The sequence below is a fragment of the Anolis sagrei genome, chromosome 7 (assembly GCF_037176765.1).
Source record: "Anolis sagrei isolate rAnoSag1 chromosome 7, rAnoSag1.mat, whole genome shotgun sequence".
Lineage (NCBI taxonomy): Eukaryota > Metazoa > Chordata > Lepidosauria > Squamata > Dactyloidae > Anolis > Anolis sagrei.
The window spans coordinates 43,561,859-43,578,538 of NC_090027.1; the positions used below are offsets into that span (position 1 = coordinate 43,561,859).

At 43.0% G+C, this 16,680-nt stretch overlaps 1 protein-coding gene across 1 annotated transcript; it reads left to right on the top strand.

The window, feature by feature from the left end:
- Positions 1-119: 119 nt before the first annotated feature.
- ARCN1 (archain 1) lies at positions 120-16,629 on the top strand. Its single transcript, XM_060787100.2, has 10 exons — positions 120-231; positions 4,435-4,698; positions 6,332-6,511; positions 6,640-6,845; positions 8,835-8,999; positions 9,138-9,303; positions 11,311-11,458; positions 11,563-11,671; positions 13,410-13,614; positions 15,680-16,629. The coding sequence occupies exons 1-10, from the start codon at positions 229-231 to the stop codon at positions 15,767-15,769; spliced, it is 1,536 nt and encodes a 511-aa protein (XP_060643083.1). The 5' UTR covers positions 120-228; the 3' UTR covers positions 15,770-16,629.
- Positions 16,630-16,680: the final 51 nt, after the last annotated feature.

Consider the following 16,680-nt stretch of genomic DNA (forward strand, 5'->3'; position numbering starts at 1 on the left):
AGGGGCGGGGCTTTTGACGCCTGCCTTCAAAACACAAAAAAAAGTCTCCCCGGAAGTGGCTCCGTTGCCAAGGAAGTGACGCTAAGAGGAAGGGGCGTGGCCTCCGCTGTCTAACTGCGCGGTGACGCCACTTCCGCCTGGGTCGACGTGGCTCGGGGCCGCCATCTTCTGTGTGAGGAGGACGAAGCGGTTGCTCGAAGGGAAGGCGACGAGGGAGACGCCGACGCCATGGTGAGCCGGGGCGGCCTGCCAAGGCCTCCGGGAGCCTCGCCTAACTCTTCCCCAGGCTTCTCTTCGGCCTAGGCCGGCGTTCAAGCCTTTTAGGGGAGTCACTGTGAGGAAATGGGCCTTCCAAGGCTTTGGACTCCATTTCCCAGAATCCCTGACCCTTGGGCAAGGCGGAGGAGGCTTCTGGGAGTTGTAGGCTTTTGGAGACAGTTGTGTTGCTGCTATTTTCTCCATTCCAGTGAGCGTTGCTTCTCTGCAGCTCTTGAGTAACTGTCATTGGGAAGTTGGGGTTCCATTCTGCACCAGTGTTTGGATTACAGCTCCCATGCTCCCCAAAATGGGAACTTCCAGGCTAAATTCAAAGGTCTGGCTTTAACCCTGAGGCCCCTTCCATACAGCTCTATAAAATCCACATTGAACTGCTTTGTGGAAGGGCCCTGAGTCCACACTGCCATATAACCCAGGCCAGAGCAGATATTGTGGGATTTCCTGCCTGATATCCTGGTTTATATGGCTGTGTGGAAGGGTCCTGTGTCCATACTGCCATATAACCCAGGCCAAAGCAGATATTGTGGGATTTCAGCCTGGTATCCTGGTTTATATGTCTGTGCGGAAGGGCCCTGAGTCCACACTGCCATACAACCCAGGCCAAAGGAGGTATTGTGGGATTTCCTGCCTGACATCCTGGTTTATATGGCTGTGTGGAAGGGCCCTGAGTCCACACTGCCATATAACCCAGGCCAAAGCATTTATTTGTTGTGTCAGGGGCAACCAGTCAATTATATTACATTTCTAACAGAACACTATTGGCTGTGGGATTTCCTCCCTGATATCCTGGTATATCTGCTTTGGCCTGGGTTATATGGCAGTGTGGACTCGGGGCCCTTCCACACAGCCATATAAGCCAGGATATTAGGCAGGAAATCCCACATTATATGGCTGTGTGGAAAGGCCCTGAGTCCACACTGCCATACAACCCAGGCCAAAGCAGATATTGTGTGATTTCCTGCCTGGTATCCATCAAGATTACTAAGATCGTCTGGAGGGGCCCTGCTCTCGGTCCCGCCAGCCTCACAAGCGCAGCTGGTGGGGACGAGGGACAGGGCCTTCTCGGTAGTGGCCCCACGACTCTGGAACTCTCTCCCGCCAGAGGTTAGAACCGCCCCAACAATCCTGACATTCAGGAAACAGGTGAAGTCGTGGTTATGGGGACAGGCTTTCAAAGAATGAGACAATGATCTGGATGGAAGACGGCGTATATTCGATTTTAGTATGATGACTGACCACGGTAGTTTTAATACTGCTTTAATTGTTTTAATTTGCTTTAAGTGTACTGTTATGTTGTGTATTGAGGCCTTGGCCTTTATAAGCCGCATCGAGTCCTTTGGGAGATGCTAGCGGGGTACAAATAAAGTTTAATAATAATAATAATAATTATCTGAGTCCACGGTCAGATAATGTGGGATTTTCTGCTTTGGTATTTTGTGATATAGAGCTGTGCGGAAGCGCCTATGGCCATGTGGACTCTGAACCCTTCCACACAGCCATATAACCCAGATTATCAAGGCTTCTTCTTTGAACTGGTTTATCTCTTTTAGAAAGAAGCTCAAAACATGGTTTTGGGACCAGGCCTTTGGACAGTTGGTTTGGCAGTATTTACAGTGCTTGAACTCTGACAATGACAGGCTTTGGACTGAGTCGTCAGTTGCTAAATCAGATTTGGACTTGGCTATATGATGAATAATAATGTTTTTATTGTATTTAATCCAGTGTTTTAAATATATTTTTATCTTATGTTTTTTTCTCTTGTGTAATGTTATTGTATTTGTGTTCTAAGTCACAGATATTGGCCCCTTCCACACAGCTGTATAACATCCACATTGAACTGGATTACATGGCAGTGTGGATTCAGATAATCTAGTTCAAAGCAGATACTGCGGATTATTTACCTTGATATTCTGGGTTATTTTAAACAGAGGCTGGATGACCATCTGCAAGGTGTCCTTTGAATGTGATTTTCCTGCTTCTTGGCAGAAGGGGGTAGGACTGGATGGCCCACGAGGTCATCTTCTGTTCTTCTTGTAAAGGAAATTCCACTATCTAGCTCTTTTAGCAGATGAATGTACTCCTCTTCACATAAACCTGAGACCTCATGGGCCATCCAGTCAAGAAGCAGGAATATTGCATTCAAATCACCCCTGACAGATGGCCATCCAGCCTCTGTTTAAATCCTTAACAAGAAAGAACATTATTCATCTGTGAACATTACAGCCTCTTCCAAAGAGGAGTATATTCATCTTTATAGAAAGAAACAGGTATATCCATTATAGTGTGAATGCAAGTTTCATGTTTCTCTGTATATACTATACTTTATTAAGTGCTAACATTTTTTGCATGAAATTTTATATATATATATATATACACACACACACACACATACACCGCATACATATGTACATAAATACACACAGATATAGAACTGCAGCCATTTAAAATCCTAACGTAATTTTGTTCTAATGTTGAAATCCTTAATACTTGTTGCCACCAAATTTCCTGATTGATATTTAGATGCTTTCAACAGCCAATAGTTTTTTATTTGGAAGAAAGGAGGATAGATTTTTGTGTCGCCCTTAGGTTTTAAACAAAACGATCTGTTTACATGTGTTGTGTGTTTGTCCTTTTGTGAGTAATGTTAGTTGAGTAAGTGGTGGCGATTTCCCACTGGTTCCTGCTTGCATGGCCCCTCTGGGCAGAAACTGTATTTTGAAAGACACCGTGTGACTCTGGGGCCTTCCACTCAAAATATCAAGGCAGAAAATCCCACAATATCTGCTTTGAACTGGGTTCCATGAGTCCACACTGCCATACATTCCAGTTCAAAGCAGAAAATGTGGGGTTTTATTCAGCTGTTTGGGAGGGGCCTCTGTGAAAGGAGTAGGGTGGGACTTAGCCACGTATAAATATTGGAAAGGAGGCCATAAAAAAGATGAAGCAGGTCTTGTTTTCTGCTGCCAATAAAAACTAGGACTTAATGGAGCCATGGGTTCAAAGGATAGGAAAGGAGATTTCACCTGAACTTCCTGACTAAGAAGAAGAGCTGTTTGATAATATTGTAATGTGAAACAATATAATACTACTAATAATAATACAATAGTATAATTATATATTTTATATCACATGTAATATTACTAATAATATTACAGCATAATCATATAGTAGGTAAAGGTTGCCCCCTGACATTAAGTCCAGTCATGTCTGACTCTGGGGTGTGGTGCTCATTTCTATTTCTAAGCCGAAGAGCCGGTGTTGTCCATAGACACCTCCAAGGTCATGGGGCCGGCATGACTGCATGGAGCGCCCTTACCTTCCCGCCGGAGCAGTACCCATTGATCTACTCACATTTGCATGTTTTCGAACTGCTAGGTTGGCAGAAGCTAGGGCTGACAGCGGAAGTTCACTCAGCTCCCTGGAATTGAACGTGCAACCTTTCGGTCAACAAGCTCAGTGCTTTAACACACTGCACCACCGGGGGCTCATTATTATATAGTTTATATATTATATAATAATATTTTATATTACATGTAATATTATTAATAATATTACAGTGTAATCATATAGTATGATATAGTAATATATACTACTAATATTGTGCTATGGTAAGAATATAATATATTAATGTATTGTCAAAGGCTTTCATGGCTGGAATCACTGTGTTGTTGTAGTTTTTTCGGGCTATATGGCCATGGTCTAGAGGCATTCTCTCCTGACGTTTCGCCTGCATCTATGGCAAGCATCCTCAGAGATAGTGAGGTGACCTCACTACCTCTGAGGATGCTTGCCATAGATGCAAGCGAAACGTCAGGAGAGAATGCCTCTAGACCATGGCCATATAACCCGAAAAAACTACAACAACCCAATATAATATATTGTATTTACATACTACTTATAAGCTACTCTGAGAAGGGCTACATATAAATGTCATAAATAAATAATAAATTCAATAGTGGAACTCTCCGCCTTGGAGTCTGGTGGAAGTTTCTTCTTTCTTTGGAGGCTTTTAAGCAGAGGGTGGTCATCTGTTGGGGATGCTTTGATTGTGCTTTTCCTTCCTGGCAGAAGGAGGACCCTCTTTGAGATCCCTTCCAACTCTCATTATTATGCCATGATTCTGTGATGGGAGCCTCTCCTTCCTCTTCCCTCCCGCAGGTGCTCTTGGCCGCCGCCGTCTGCACCAAGGCCGGGAAGGCCATCGTCTCACGCCAGTTTGTGGAGATGACCCGGACGCGCATCGAGGGGCTGCTGGCGGCCTTCCCCAAACTCATGAACACCGGGAAGCAGCACACCTTCGTGGAGACGGAGAGTGTGCGCTACGTCTACCAGCCCATGGAGAAGCTCTACATGGTGCTCATCACCACCAAGAACAGCAACATCTTGGAGGACCTGGAGACGCTGCGGCTCTTCTCCCGAGTGGTGAGAGTTGTGGGGACGTGAGGGGCGGGCCCAGGCTCATTCACATGGCAGGGAGGAAGCAATGTCCCTGGGGCTGGTCTTGAAACCGTTCTGCTCCAGAGGAAGTCCTTGCTGGCATCTGCTGGGTTTATGGGACTTGGCAGGGAAGCGATGCGGAGAAGGCAGCCATTCCACCTGTGTTTAATGGGGAGGAAACTCTGTTGTGGATTCATACATGATGTTGATTGCTGTAGTGAGAGATATAGAAGGGAAAGGAAAATGGTGGCTGCTTACTGTATATACTCAAGTATAAGCCTAGGTTTTCAGTCTTTTTTTATGCTGAAAAGATCTCCCCTGGCTTATACTCGAGTCAAGGTTATTTATGATTTTACTTTGTTGTTATTATTACATTTATTATTTTATTATTGTTGTTATTTTTACATTTATTATTTTACTCTATTATTGTTATTGTTACATTTATTATTTTACTTTACTGTTATTACATTTACTACTCTACACTATTATTATTATTATTGTTATTATTTTACTCTATTTATTATTATTGGAAGGATATGTAAGCGTATTTACATTGAAGAAGGTTACAATAATGGTTTAATCAGAGTTGGACAGTCTTATCTTGAATTACAGTTTTATGTAAATATTCAAAAACGTTTAACCTACTGATGCCTAAATTAATATAATTTTATTGGCATCTATTTTTATTTTGAAATTTAACAGTAGCATCTGCATTTCCCACCTTTGGCTTATACTCGAGTAATATATATACATATATATTTATATGTATGTATTATATTACTCGAGTAATATAATACATGTAATATTACTAATAATATTGCAATATAATGGTATAGTGCAATATAGTAATATATAATACTGATATTGTACTATGCTAATAATATATTGTATGAAACTATATATTGTAAGCCACTCTGAGTCCCCTTCGGGGTGAGAAGGGCGACATAGAAATGCCATAAATAAATAAATAAATATTGTTTCTCTAGAACACAGGTTCCTAAAAAGGAGGAATGCTCTGTCTCTTTATATAGTATTATTTATTTTATTTACAGTATTTTAAAACATGGATTTGGGACCAGGCCTTTGGGCAGTAGAAACAAATCTATGCAACATTTCGGAAAGACAATGACTGGAATGGCAATTCGACGGATGAGACTGTTTTACTGTTTTAATGATTATTCTACTGTTTATGGATGTATTTTAATTTGATTTATGTCTAACTGTAATTGTATAATTGTAATTGTTTGTGCTGGCATTGAATTTTGCCATTACCTATGTGGAAACCGCTTTGAGTCCCCTTCGGGGTTCGAAAAGCGGTATACAAATGTTGTAAATAAATAATAAAAATAAATATATCCCGCCTTTCTCAGCCCGAAGGCTACGCAAGGTGGCTTACAGTTGGCAGCAATTTGATGCCCCACTAAACATAAAATACAGTTTAAAAGCATTTAGCTTATAATATAAAACTATACAAAAACCAATAAAAAAGATACATCATCAGTGTCTCCTTCCTAAACTCAGTTTCCAGTCGTTCTGTAGTTCCATATCACCGATTACGCTGCATTTGCAAAAGCTTGCTCAAAGAGCTGGGTTTTGATTTTTCTCTGCTTCCACTCAGATCCCAGAATACTGCCGAGCGCTAGAAGAGAACGAGATCTCGGAGCATTGCTTTGACCTAATATTTGCCTTTGATGAGATCGTGGCCCTCGGCTACCGAGAGAACGTCAACCTGGCCCAGATCCGCACTTTTACCGAGATGGACTCCCACGAGGAGAAGGTCTTCAGAGCCGTCCGGGAGGTAAGCCCAAGGCTTCCTCCGCTGTGTCTCCCCTTTGATTTTCTTTCCTGACATCAAGTTTGGCATGGGTGAACTGCTTTGTTCTGGGCATGTTGGGAATCAACTAAGTGTCTCTTTCTGATGTTCAGACACAGGAGCGTGAAGCCAAGGCCGAAATGCGGCGGAAAGCCAAGGAGCTGCAGCAGGCGCGCCGGGACGCTGAGCGCCGAGGCACCAAAGCACCAGGATTCGGGGGGTTTGGCAGCTCTGCCGTCTCAGGAGGGACCACGGCCGCCATGATCACAGAGACCATCATTGAGACCGAGAAGCCCAAAGTGACTCCGATCCCATCCAGGTATGAAAGTGCCAGATTCCTACTACAAGCAAAGTGGTTTTGGAGGGAGCTGAACAGGGCGTCTAGGTGGGGTTGCCTTTGAAGATAGTCCCGAAGCTTAAATTAACAACAGGTTGCTAACAGGAGTGGCTCTAAGGGAGCACACAACTTCTCTGTTGCGCCAGCTCCACTGGCTACCGGTTTGCTACCGAGCCCAATTCAAAGTGCTGGCTTTGGCCTATAAAGCCCTAAACAGTTCTGGCCCAACTTACCTGTCCGAACGTATCTCCCCTTACAAACCATCAAGGACGTTAAGATCATCTGGGGAGGCCCTGCTCTCGGTCCTGCCTCCGTCACAAGTATGTTTGGCGGGGACGAGAGACAGGGCCTTCTCAGCGGTGGCCCCTTGCCTATGGAACGCCCTCCCCAAAGAGATTAGATCGGCTTCTTCGCTCCTAACATTTCGAAAAAAACTCGAGACATGGCTGGTCAAGCAAGCATTTGCAAACATTGAGTAATGGACATAGGAAAACGGAACAACTCTACGATGAAATTGGACAATGTTTTTATTGAGGATTTACCGATTTATGTTTTTACTGCTGTTGCTATGATTTTATTGATGTTAATGTTTTAAATTGTATTTGGATTCTGTGGCATTGAATTTTGCCTTGTAAACCGCCTCGAGTCTCCGCAAGGCTGAGAGGGATGGTATACAAATAAAGTAAATAATAATAATAATATACATCACACAGTCCCAGATGCTTGGGAAGTGTTCAACTTGTGATTTTGTGATACGAAATCCAGCATATAGATCTCGTTTGCTGTGACATACTGTGCTTTTGTGTCAATAATAATAATCCCATTGCACACAATGACATAGTAAATGGTGTGCTTTATATAAAATATAACAATAATAATAATAATAACAATAATAATAATAATAATCCTATTGCACACAATGGCATAGTAAATGATGCCTTTCTATAAATAATAATAATAATAATAATAATAATAATAATAATAATGTATACATCACACAGTCCGAGATGCTTGGGAAGTGTTCAACTTGTGATTTTGTGATACGAAATCCAGCATATAGATCTCGTTTGGTGTGACATACTGTGCTTTTGTGTCAATAATAATAATAGTCCCATTGCACACAATGACATAGTAAATGGTGTGCTTTATATAAAATATAATAATAATAATAATAATAATAATAATAATAATAATCCTATTGCACACAATGACATAGTAAATGGTGCCTTTCTATAAAATATAATAATAATAATAACAACAACAACAATAATAATGTATACATCACACAGTCTGAGACGCTTGGGAAGTGTTCAACTTGTGATTTTGTGATACGAAATCCAGCATATAGATCTCGTTTGGTGTGACATACTGTGCTTTTGTGTCAATAATAATAATAGTCCCATTGCACAGAATGACATAGTAAATGGTGTGCTTTATATAAAATATAATAATAATAATAATAATAATAATAATAATCCTATTGCACACAATGGCATAGTAAATGGTGCCTTTCTATAAATAATAATAATAATAATAATAATAATAATAATAATAATAATAATAATAATGTATACATCACACAGTCTGAGACGCTTGGGAAGTGTTCGACTTGTGATTTTGTGATACGAAATCCAGCATGTGACATACTGTGACATACTGTGCTTTTGTGTCAGTAAAATAATAATAAATAACTAAGTCATAGAATAATAGAGTTGGAAGAGACCACGTGGGCCATGTAGCCCAACCCCCTGCCTTGCAGGAAAAGCACAAACTCCCCCTGACAGATGGCCATCCAACTCTGTTTAGAAGCTTCCAAGGAAGATGCCAGGTCTGCATCCTTTGCTGGTGGGGTTACTCTTGCTTGGTGGGACCCCCACCATACGGCGTAGGGAGAAGGAGAGGGTTACAGAAGGGCCTCTTTTTGGCTCCTTGCTGGGCAGCAAAGGATCTCTCTATTGTCCTGCTCCATAGGCCTTCTGGCTCTAACAAGGCACTCAAGCTTGGTGCCAAAGGGAAGGAAGTGGACAATTTCGTGGACAAGCTGAAATCGGAAGGAGAGAACATCATTGCCTCTTCGATCGGGAAACGCTCCTCGGACGCAGCCGCGGTCCTTGCTCCGCCTGTTAACATGGAGAGGTGAGGAGCGCGGAGCCCTGGGCGGCCAAACAAGGAGGGCCTTTGGGGTGGCTTATGGGAGGAAGGCCTGGGGCACCTTCTTGCTGTCCAGCGGCCAAACTGATGGGGCTGCTGTGACCCTGCTGCTCCCCTCTTCAGCGTGCACATGAAAATAGAAGAGAAAATCTCCCTGACCTGCGGCCGAGACGGGGGCCTCCAGAACATGGAGCTGCACGGCATGATCATGCTGCGGATCCTGGATGAAAAGTTTGCCCGGATTCGCATCCATGTTGACAACGAGGACAAGAAGGGGGTGCAGCTCCAGGTAGGTGGATCCCCAAGGCTTTGGCCTGTTGTCCGTCCTCCAAGGGCTGAGCCCTCCTAGCTCTGCTCCACTCCCAGGAAAGTCCAGCCTCTCTTTCTAGGGTCAAGAGGGCAGGGTGCCTTTCTCTTTGCTCTCACTCGATGCTAAAACTGGCCTGTGGCCGGAGGATCCGTTTAGGGATTGGTTGCCCACTTTGGGAGGAAGATCCAGGGCTCTGCTTTTGCCTAGAGGGCCAAATGGAAGCGAGCCATCACTCCAGGCTGGAGCCTTCCAAACATTTCATGTTGGTGACACACATTTTAGGCTGGCATCATTTTGCAACACAGTCATTCAGGGTTTTTTTTAGCAAACCAAAAGTTAAGCCCTACTGTAGTAGTAGTAGTAGCAGTAGTAGTAGTAGTAGTAGTAGTAGTAGTAGTAATATCTCTCCCCTTATGAGAGATATAGACACATACACAGACTGTAATAAGGAAGTATATGGGAACACAACACATCTTATTATTATCTTTTATTTATAACCCAGGAGCCCCCAGTGGTGCAGCAGGTTAAACCACTGAGCTGCTAAACTTGCTGACGAAAGGTTGGCAGTTTGAATCTGGGGAGCAGGGTTAGCTTCTGCTGTTAGCCCCAGCTTCTGCCAACCTAGCAGTTCAAAAACATGCAAATATGAGTAGATCAGTAGATACTGCCTTGGTGAGAAGATAACAGCGCTCCATGCAGTCATGCTGGTTGACCTTGGAGGCGTCTACGGACAACACCGGCTCTTCAGCTTAGAAATGGAGATGAGCACCCCCCCCCCCCGAGTCAGACATGACTGGACTTAAAGTAAAGGGGAAACCTTTACCATATCATATCAGAATAATACAATATAATAATATTATGATATTATATTATTATTCTGTATTATTCTGATATCATTATATTTTGCTATGTGGTATAGTATCATAGTAACACAGTGTAACATTATAACCTGCTGTTATAATAATAATAATAATAATAATGTAATATAGCTTAATAGTAACACAATATTTGGTAATATAATAGTATGATAACATATAAGAATAACACAATATAATAATATAATATAACAATGTAAGAATATTATAATTTGCTATAATATAGTATAGTATACAGTACTGACAATATAGTGATATAACAATATAATTATATGCTATAATAATATGATAACCTTTACCATATCATATCAGAATAATACAATATAATATAATATCATAATATTATATTTTACTATGTGGTATAGTATAATAATAACACAGTGTAACATTATAACCTGCTGTAATAATGATAATAATAATAATAATAATAATAGTGTAATATAGCATAATAATAACACAATATTTGGGAATAATAAAATAGTATGATATCGTATAAGAATAATACAATATAATATAATATAACAATGTAACATAATATTATAATTTGCTATAATAATATAGTATGGTATAATAACAATATCATAATATAACATAATATAATGTGCTATAATGATATAGTATACAATACTGACAATATAGTGATATAACAATATAATCATATGCTATAATATGATATAGTATAATATATATATATATATATATATATATATATATATATTTCACCACCCCTCAAAATTGGACATGACTAGACTTAATGTGAGGGAAAACCTTTACTTTTTTTTTACTTTATTTATATTTATAGCCTGCCTTTCTCTTCATGGAGAAAAATACAAAATTAAAAAAGTAATCTCCCCCAAAACAATTAAATAGTAACAGTGTGGTAAAAACAGAACTTTGAAAACTATATTTTATTTAAAAAAATACATGGGTTTTGGCTTCACATAAACTCAGATTTCTTGTTGCGTCCTACACACTGCAGCCAACGCAATCAGTCACAACACATCGGTTGGACATCTAGGGTTTGTGGGGACGAAGGGAGGGAGGGCCTAAGAAAGCGTGGCTCCTGGACCTTTGCAGCCAGTCTCTTCCCGCCTCTGTTCTCTCCCTCCAGACCCACCCCAATGTGGACAAGAAGCTTTTCACAGCAGAGTCTCTGATCGGCCTGAAGAACCCGGAGAAATCTTTCCCCATCAACAGCGACGTGGGAGTGCTGAAGTGGCGGCTGCAGACGACAGAGGAGTCTTTCATCCCGCTGACCAGTGAGTACAAGGGCGGGCTGAGAGTTGGGGCGGAGTCACAGAGTAAGGCCCCTGAAGGCCTCCATAGTTCCCAGGTAGCTAACTGAAGCCCCATCTTGCCTTAGTTAACTGCTGGCCCTCGGAGAGCGGTAGCGGCTGCGACGTCAACATCGAGTACGAGTTGCAGGAGGAGGGCCTGGAGCTGAACGACGTGGTGATCACCATCCCGCTGCCGTGAGTTTTGAGTGAATGAGTTGTTTATTGTACCAACCATAGGCCATGACATTAAATCATAGAAGGTAAAGGTTTCCCCTGACATTAAATAGAGTCGTGTCCAGCTCTGCGGGTTAATGCTCATCCATTTCTAAGCCGAAGAGCTGGCATTGTCCGTAGACGCCTCAGAGGTTGTGTGGTCAGCATGACTGCATGGAGCACTGTTACATTCCCACAGAAGCAGTACCTATTGATCTACTCACATTTGCATGTTTTTGAACAGCTTGAATGGACTATGGATTTTGAAAAACAATTTGGACATGAGATCATGACTCTGCATTTTATATGTGGTTTTTAATCATTTTGATAGATTGTTATGCTTATATATTTTGCTCATATGCTTAGATTGAAATGTGTTTTATTGTTTGGATTTCTGCCAAATTTGTAAGCTGCCTTGAGTCCCCTCTCAGTCAAGAAAGGCGAGATAAAAATGAAGTAAATATAGGTTGCTTACCTGTAAACATAATTTCCTGAGTGGTCACCTGTGAATTCACACATCCCCGCCCATCCTCCCCACTTTGTATGGTCATGCCCCAGGACTTCTGACTGCTTTTGCGGCGGAAGAACTGGCCGGTAGCCCCGCGGCAGGGCTATTTATATGGGTGGGGAGAAAGGGGCGGGGCTACTCTAACGGTCAGTTAAAGTGAGCTCATGAGTGTCCGTTGCTGCCTGCACGAGCGCAGGAATATACCAAATGTGTGATTCACTGGCTGTCCACATGAGGAAAATAAATCTATATAAATAAAATTGTAATTTTGGTTTGTGGGATTAACATAACTCAAAAACCACTGGATGAATTGACACCAAACTTGGACACAAGACACCTCTCAGGCCAATGAGTGACCATCACCCCTAAAAACCCCAGCAGAACGGACTTAAATCCACCCAAAATAAACTGTATATACATATACACATACACTCATATACACATGCACACATACATACGTACAGACACATGCGCACATATATGTATACAAGCACACACAAATATACACATACATATAGACATGCACACATACACATATATTTACGTATACACATGCATACATATATACACAAGCGCATATATACACAAGCACACACATATACACAATAAACATATAAACACAGAAATACACAAATATATACACACATATACACACACATATACACCCATCTATCTATATATATTTGTGTATATGTGTATATATGTGTGTTTGCATAGATAGATAGATAGATAGATAGATAGATAGATAGAGTTATACACACACACACAAAACATATATACAGACTAGGCCACAGCAATGCATGGCATGGGACGCATAGTAATAAATAAATAAATTGCTCGATTGGCAGAAGCTGGGACTAACAACAGGAGCTCACCTCACTCCCCAGATTCGAACCACTGACCTTTCAGTCAGCAAGTTCAGCAGTTCAGCGGTTTAATCCGCTGCTCCAGTGGGGGACCCATATTAAATATTATACAAATACAATAAGCACTTTCCAATATAAATATTAAAACTTATTCCGTATATTGGCTCTTTAAATGTATAATAGCAGTGACATGAGAACAATAACAAAGGTCTGATGTGTATCATCCCAAACTATCTCAATTCCCATCTCTAGCCTTGTGTTTTGAATGTGTTTTGTGTGTAAGAGATGGGGAGGTGGAGGGAATGTGGTGCTGACCGCCCGCCCGCCTTCCTGTTTGTCTGCCTAGGCCGGGGGTGGGCGCCCCTGTGATCGGGGAGATTGACGGGGAGTACCGCCACGACGGGCGGAGGAACCTGCTGGAGTGGTGCTTGCCGGTCATCGATGCCAAAACCAAGAGCGGCAGCCTGGAGTTCAGCATCGCCGGGCAGCCCAACGACTTCTTCCCCGTCCACGTCTCCTTCGTCTCCAAGAAGAACTACTGCAACATCCAGGTGGGCAAGGGCAGGGGGAACTGCCCAGGAATCTACAGCAGGGCATCCCAAAACCATTCAGGAGACAGGAAGAAGGGAAACCCAGTGGTTCTCAACCTTCCTAATGTCGCAACCCCTTAATACAGTTCCTCATGTTGTGGTGACCCCCACCCAGAACCATTACTTTCATTGCGACTTCATAACTGTCATTTTACTTCTCTTCTGAATCGTCATGTAAATATCTGATTATGCAGGATGTATTTTTATTCACTGGACCACATTTGGCACAAATACCCGATAGACTCAAATTTGAATACTGGTAGGGTTGGGGGGGGGGGTTGATTTTGAAAGGAGTTGTAGTTGCTGAGATTTATAGTTCACCTACAGTCATAGAGCATTCTGAACTCCCATCAATGATGGAATTGAACCAGACTTGGCACGCAGAACTCCCACGACCAACAGAAAACACTAAAAGGGTTTGGTGGGCATTGACCTTGAGTTTAGGAGTTGTAGTTCACCCACATCCAGAGAGCACTGTGGACTCAAACAATGATGGATCTGGACCAAACTTGGCACATATATTTAATATGCCCAAATGTGAACACTGCTGAAGCTTGGGGAAAATAGACTATCGTGTTTTATCTCACAATTCAGCAGCAGATCAGTTGCACAACTTCAGTGCTTTCCAGTAGCTTCTTCCTGCACAGTATTTTCAGTCAACTGCTCCCACAGCCTGCAGTCACCCTGGAACTCTTTTACAGACACTTGAGCACATGCCCGACCATTGTCAGTTTTACCATTGCTTTACCCCCCAATCTAGATGACACCACAAACTTACCACAGCACACGGTTATATCTTGTCTTAGCAGACAGGTTCTTTTAATCAATTACACAGAGCCTTCGGCAAACAGCATCACAGCACAAGGAGAAAGAATACACTGTACAGGACTTCCTTATATACAATTCTGTACATTTACACATAGCAATCTCTGATTGGTTCCCAACTCATTGACTTAACTCAAACCCAGGTTTGCATCATTAACACTCATTTGGACTAGGCCAGAACACATTCCCCATATGATTCCCTATATACAGTTAATACATGACTCAGCATTTCCAATAGAAGCCTATTAGCCTATTAACTCAGCTATATTACATTACAATTGGAAAACCTGACATAGACCTTGACATTTTGGAGCAGTAGTTGATGAGATTTATAGTTCACCTACAATCAAAGAGCATTCTGAACCCCTCCAATGATAGAATTGGGCCAGACTTCCCACACAGAAATCCCATGACCAAGAGAAAATACCATGTTTTCTGATAGTCTTTGGAAACCCAATTGACAGCCCCGTCGCGACCCCCCCCCCCCCGAGGCCCCAACCCCTAGGTTGAGAAACACTGGTCTGTACTTGCGGGCTGAGAAAGGTAGTATACAAATACAATAAATAAATATACTAAACTAACTAACTAACTGCTCCTTGTTGAGGACTTGAGACTTGGGCAGTGTGGGGTTGAATTCCAACAGGCAAAGGGCAGGGCCTTCTCGGTGGTGGCCCCTCGACTCTGGAACTCTCTCTAAGGATACCAGGAGCTTGAAAACCTGGTTGTTCCAGTGTGCCTTCCCAGAATAAAGAAACTCCAAGCAATATGTCCCCAAATGCACTTTACTAGAGATCCAGAATGTCTGCACGCCCCATTCCCCTCCAAATACCTATCCTTTTTACCTGGTCATTCCCAGCATATTTAACAATTTTAATCATTACATTTGACCCTGCCATAGGTTTTAACGCGTCGTGGTGTTTGGTTAAATGTGTATTGCTTTGTTATTATTGTTTTGTTTTTGAGTTCATTTATTGTTATATTGTTGTTGTTGTTGTTGTGTAATGATGTATTTGGGCTCGGCCTCTTGTAAGCCGCACCGAGTCCTTCGGGAGATGGTAGCGGGGTTTAAATAAAGGTTTATTATTATTATTATTATTATTATTATTATTATTCCCCCCCTTTCCGTAGGGAGAGGAGTGCCTTCCCTGGCTGACCTTTATCCCCCCCCCCATCTCTCTCTCTCTCTCTCTCTCTCTCTCAGGTTACCAAAGTGACCCAGGTGGATGGGAACAGCCCCGTGAGGTTCTCCACGGAGACCACTTTCCTGGTGGACAAGTACGAGATCCTGTAGCCCTCGCCACCGGGAAGGAGCGACCAAGACTGGAGTCTTTCAGGGTTGGGGGAGACAGGCTGCGGCTTTTCCACGTTGTCAGGAGACACGGAGCTGTTGCTTTGCCCACTGACCTCCTCGAGGGCACAGCCTCAAGGGCAGGGAGAGACTGCTTGCTCCTCTGGCGCGGCCCCTTCTGCCCCTTCCTCCCTTCCTCCTCCATCCTTGAGCCCACTCCTCCTGTGCTTCCATTCCCAGCAGCCCCCAACTCCAGGGCCCCCTCCTCACTGGCTAGTGTGGGATTGCGGCAAGCACCAACGTGGCAACTGGCCCTTTCCAGCGCTGGGCAGTGGCACTCCTCTTCTGGGTGCCATGGAGCTCTTGTGGGTGGGTGTGTGGGTGTGGTGGGGATATCCTGGCACCACCTTCTGAGGGCCCCCTTCCCTTGTCCTCTCCAAATTGCCCCATACCTGATCCCCCCATAATTCTGGGAAGGGGCCAGCCGGTGACGCTTGGCACTGGCCCATTGGTGCCCCGGCTAAGGGGGTCCCGGCCTCTCCTCCCGCGTTGCCTGGCTGCTCAAGTGACTCTTTCCAAAGTGTCCTGGGATGGGGAAGGGGAAGGGGAAAAGGGGTCTCGCTCAGCCCCAGAGAGTAGCCTCCGTGAATCTTACTGATCCAGCTGTCTGTCTGAATTTTTAAAAAGCATAGTTCCACCATCAAATTTAGGGGGTCTTGTTTCTTTGGGGGTGGGGGTGATATTTAAAGGAGATTTTGTAACCCTGTCAAATAATGCGTTTAGGCCTTATAACACATTCCAGTGTACACACAGAGAGAGAGTCCCTGCCCCTGAATCCAATAAAGAATATTCTGCAAGGAGAAGCACGGAGCGGTCCATGGCTCGAGGACGGGAAGGGGGGGGGGGCTGGTTTC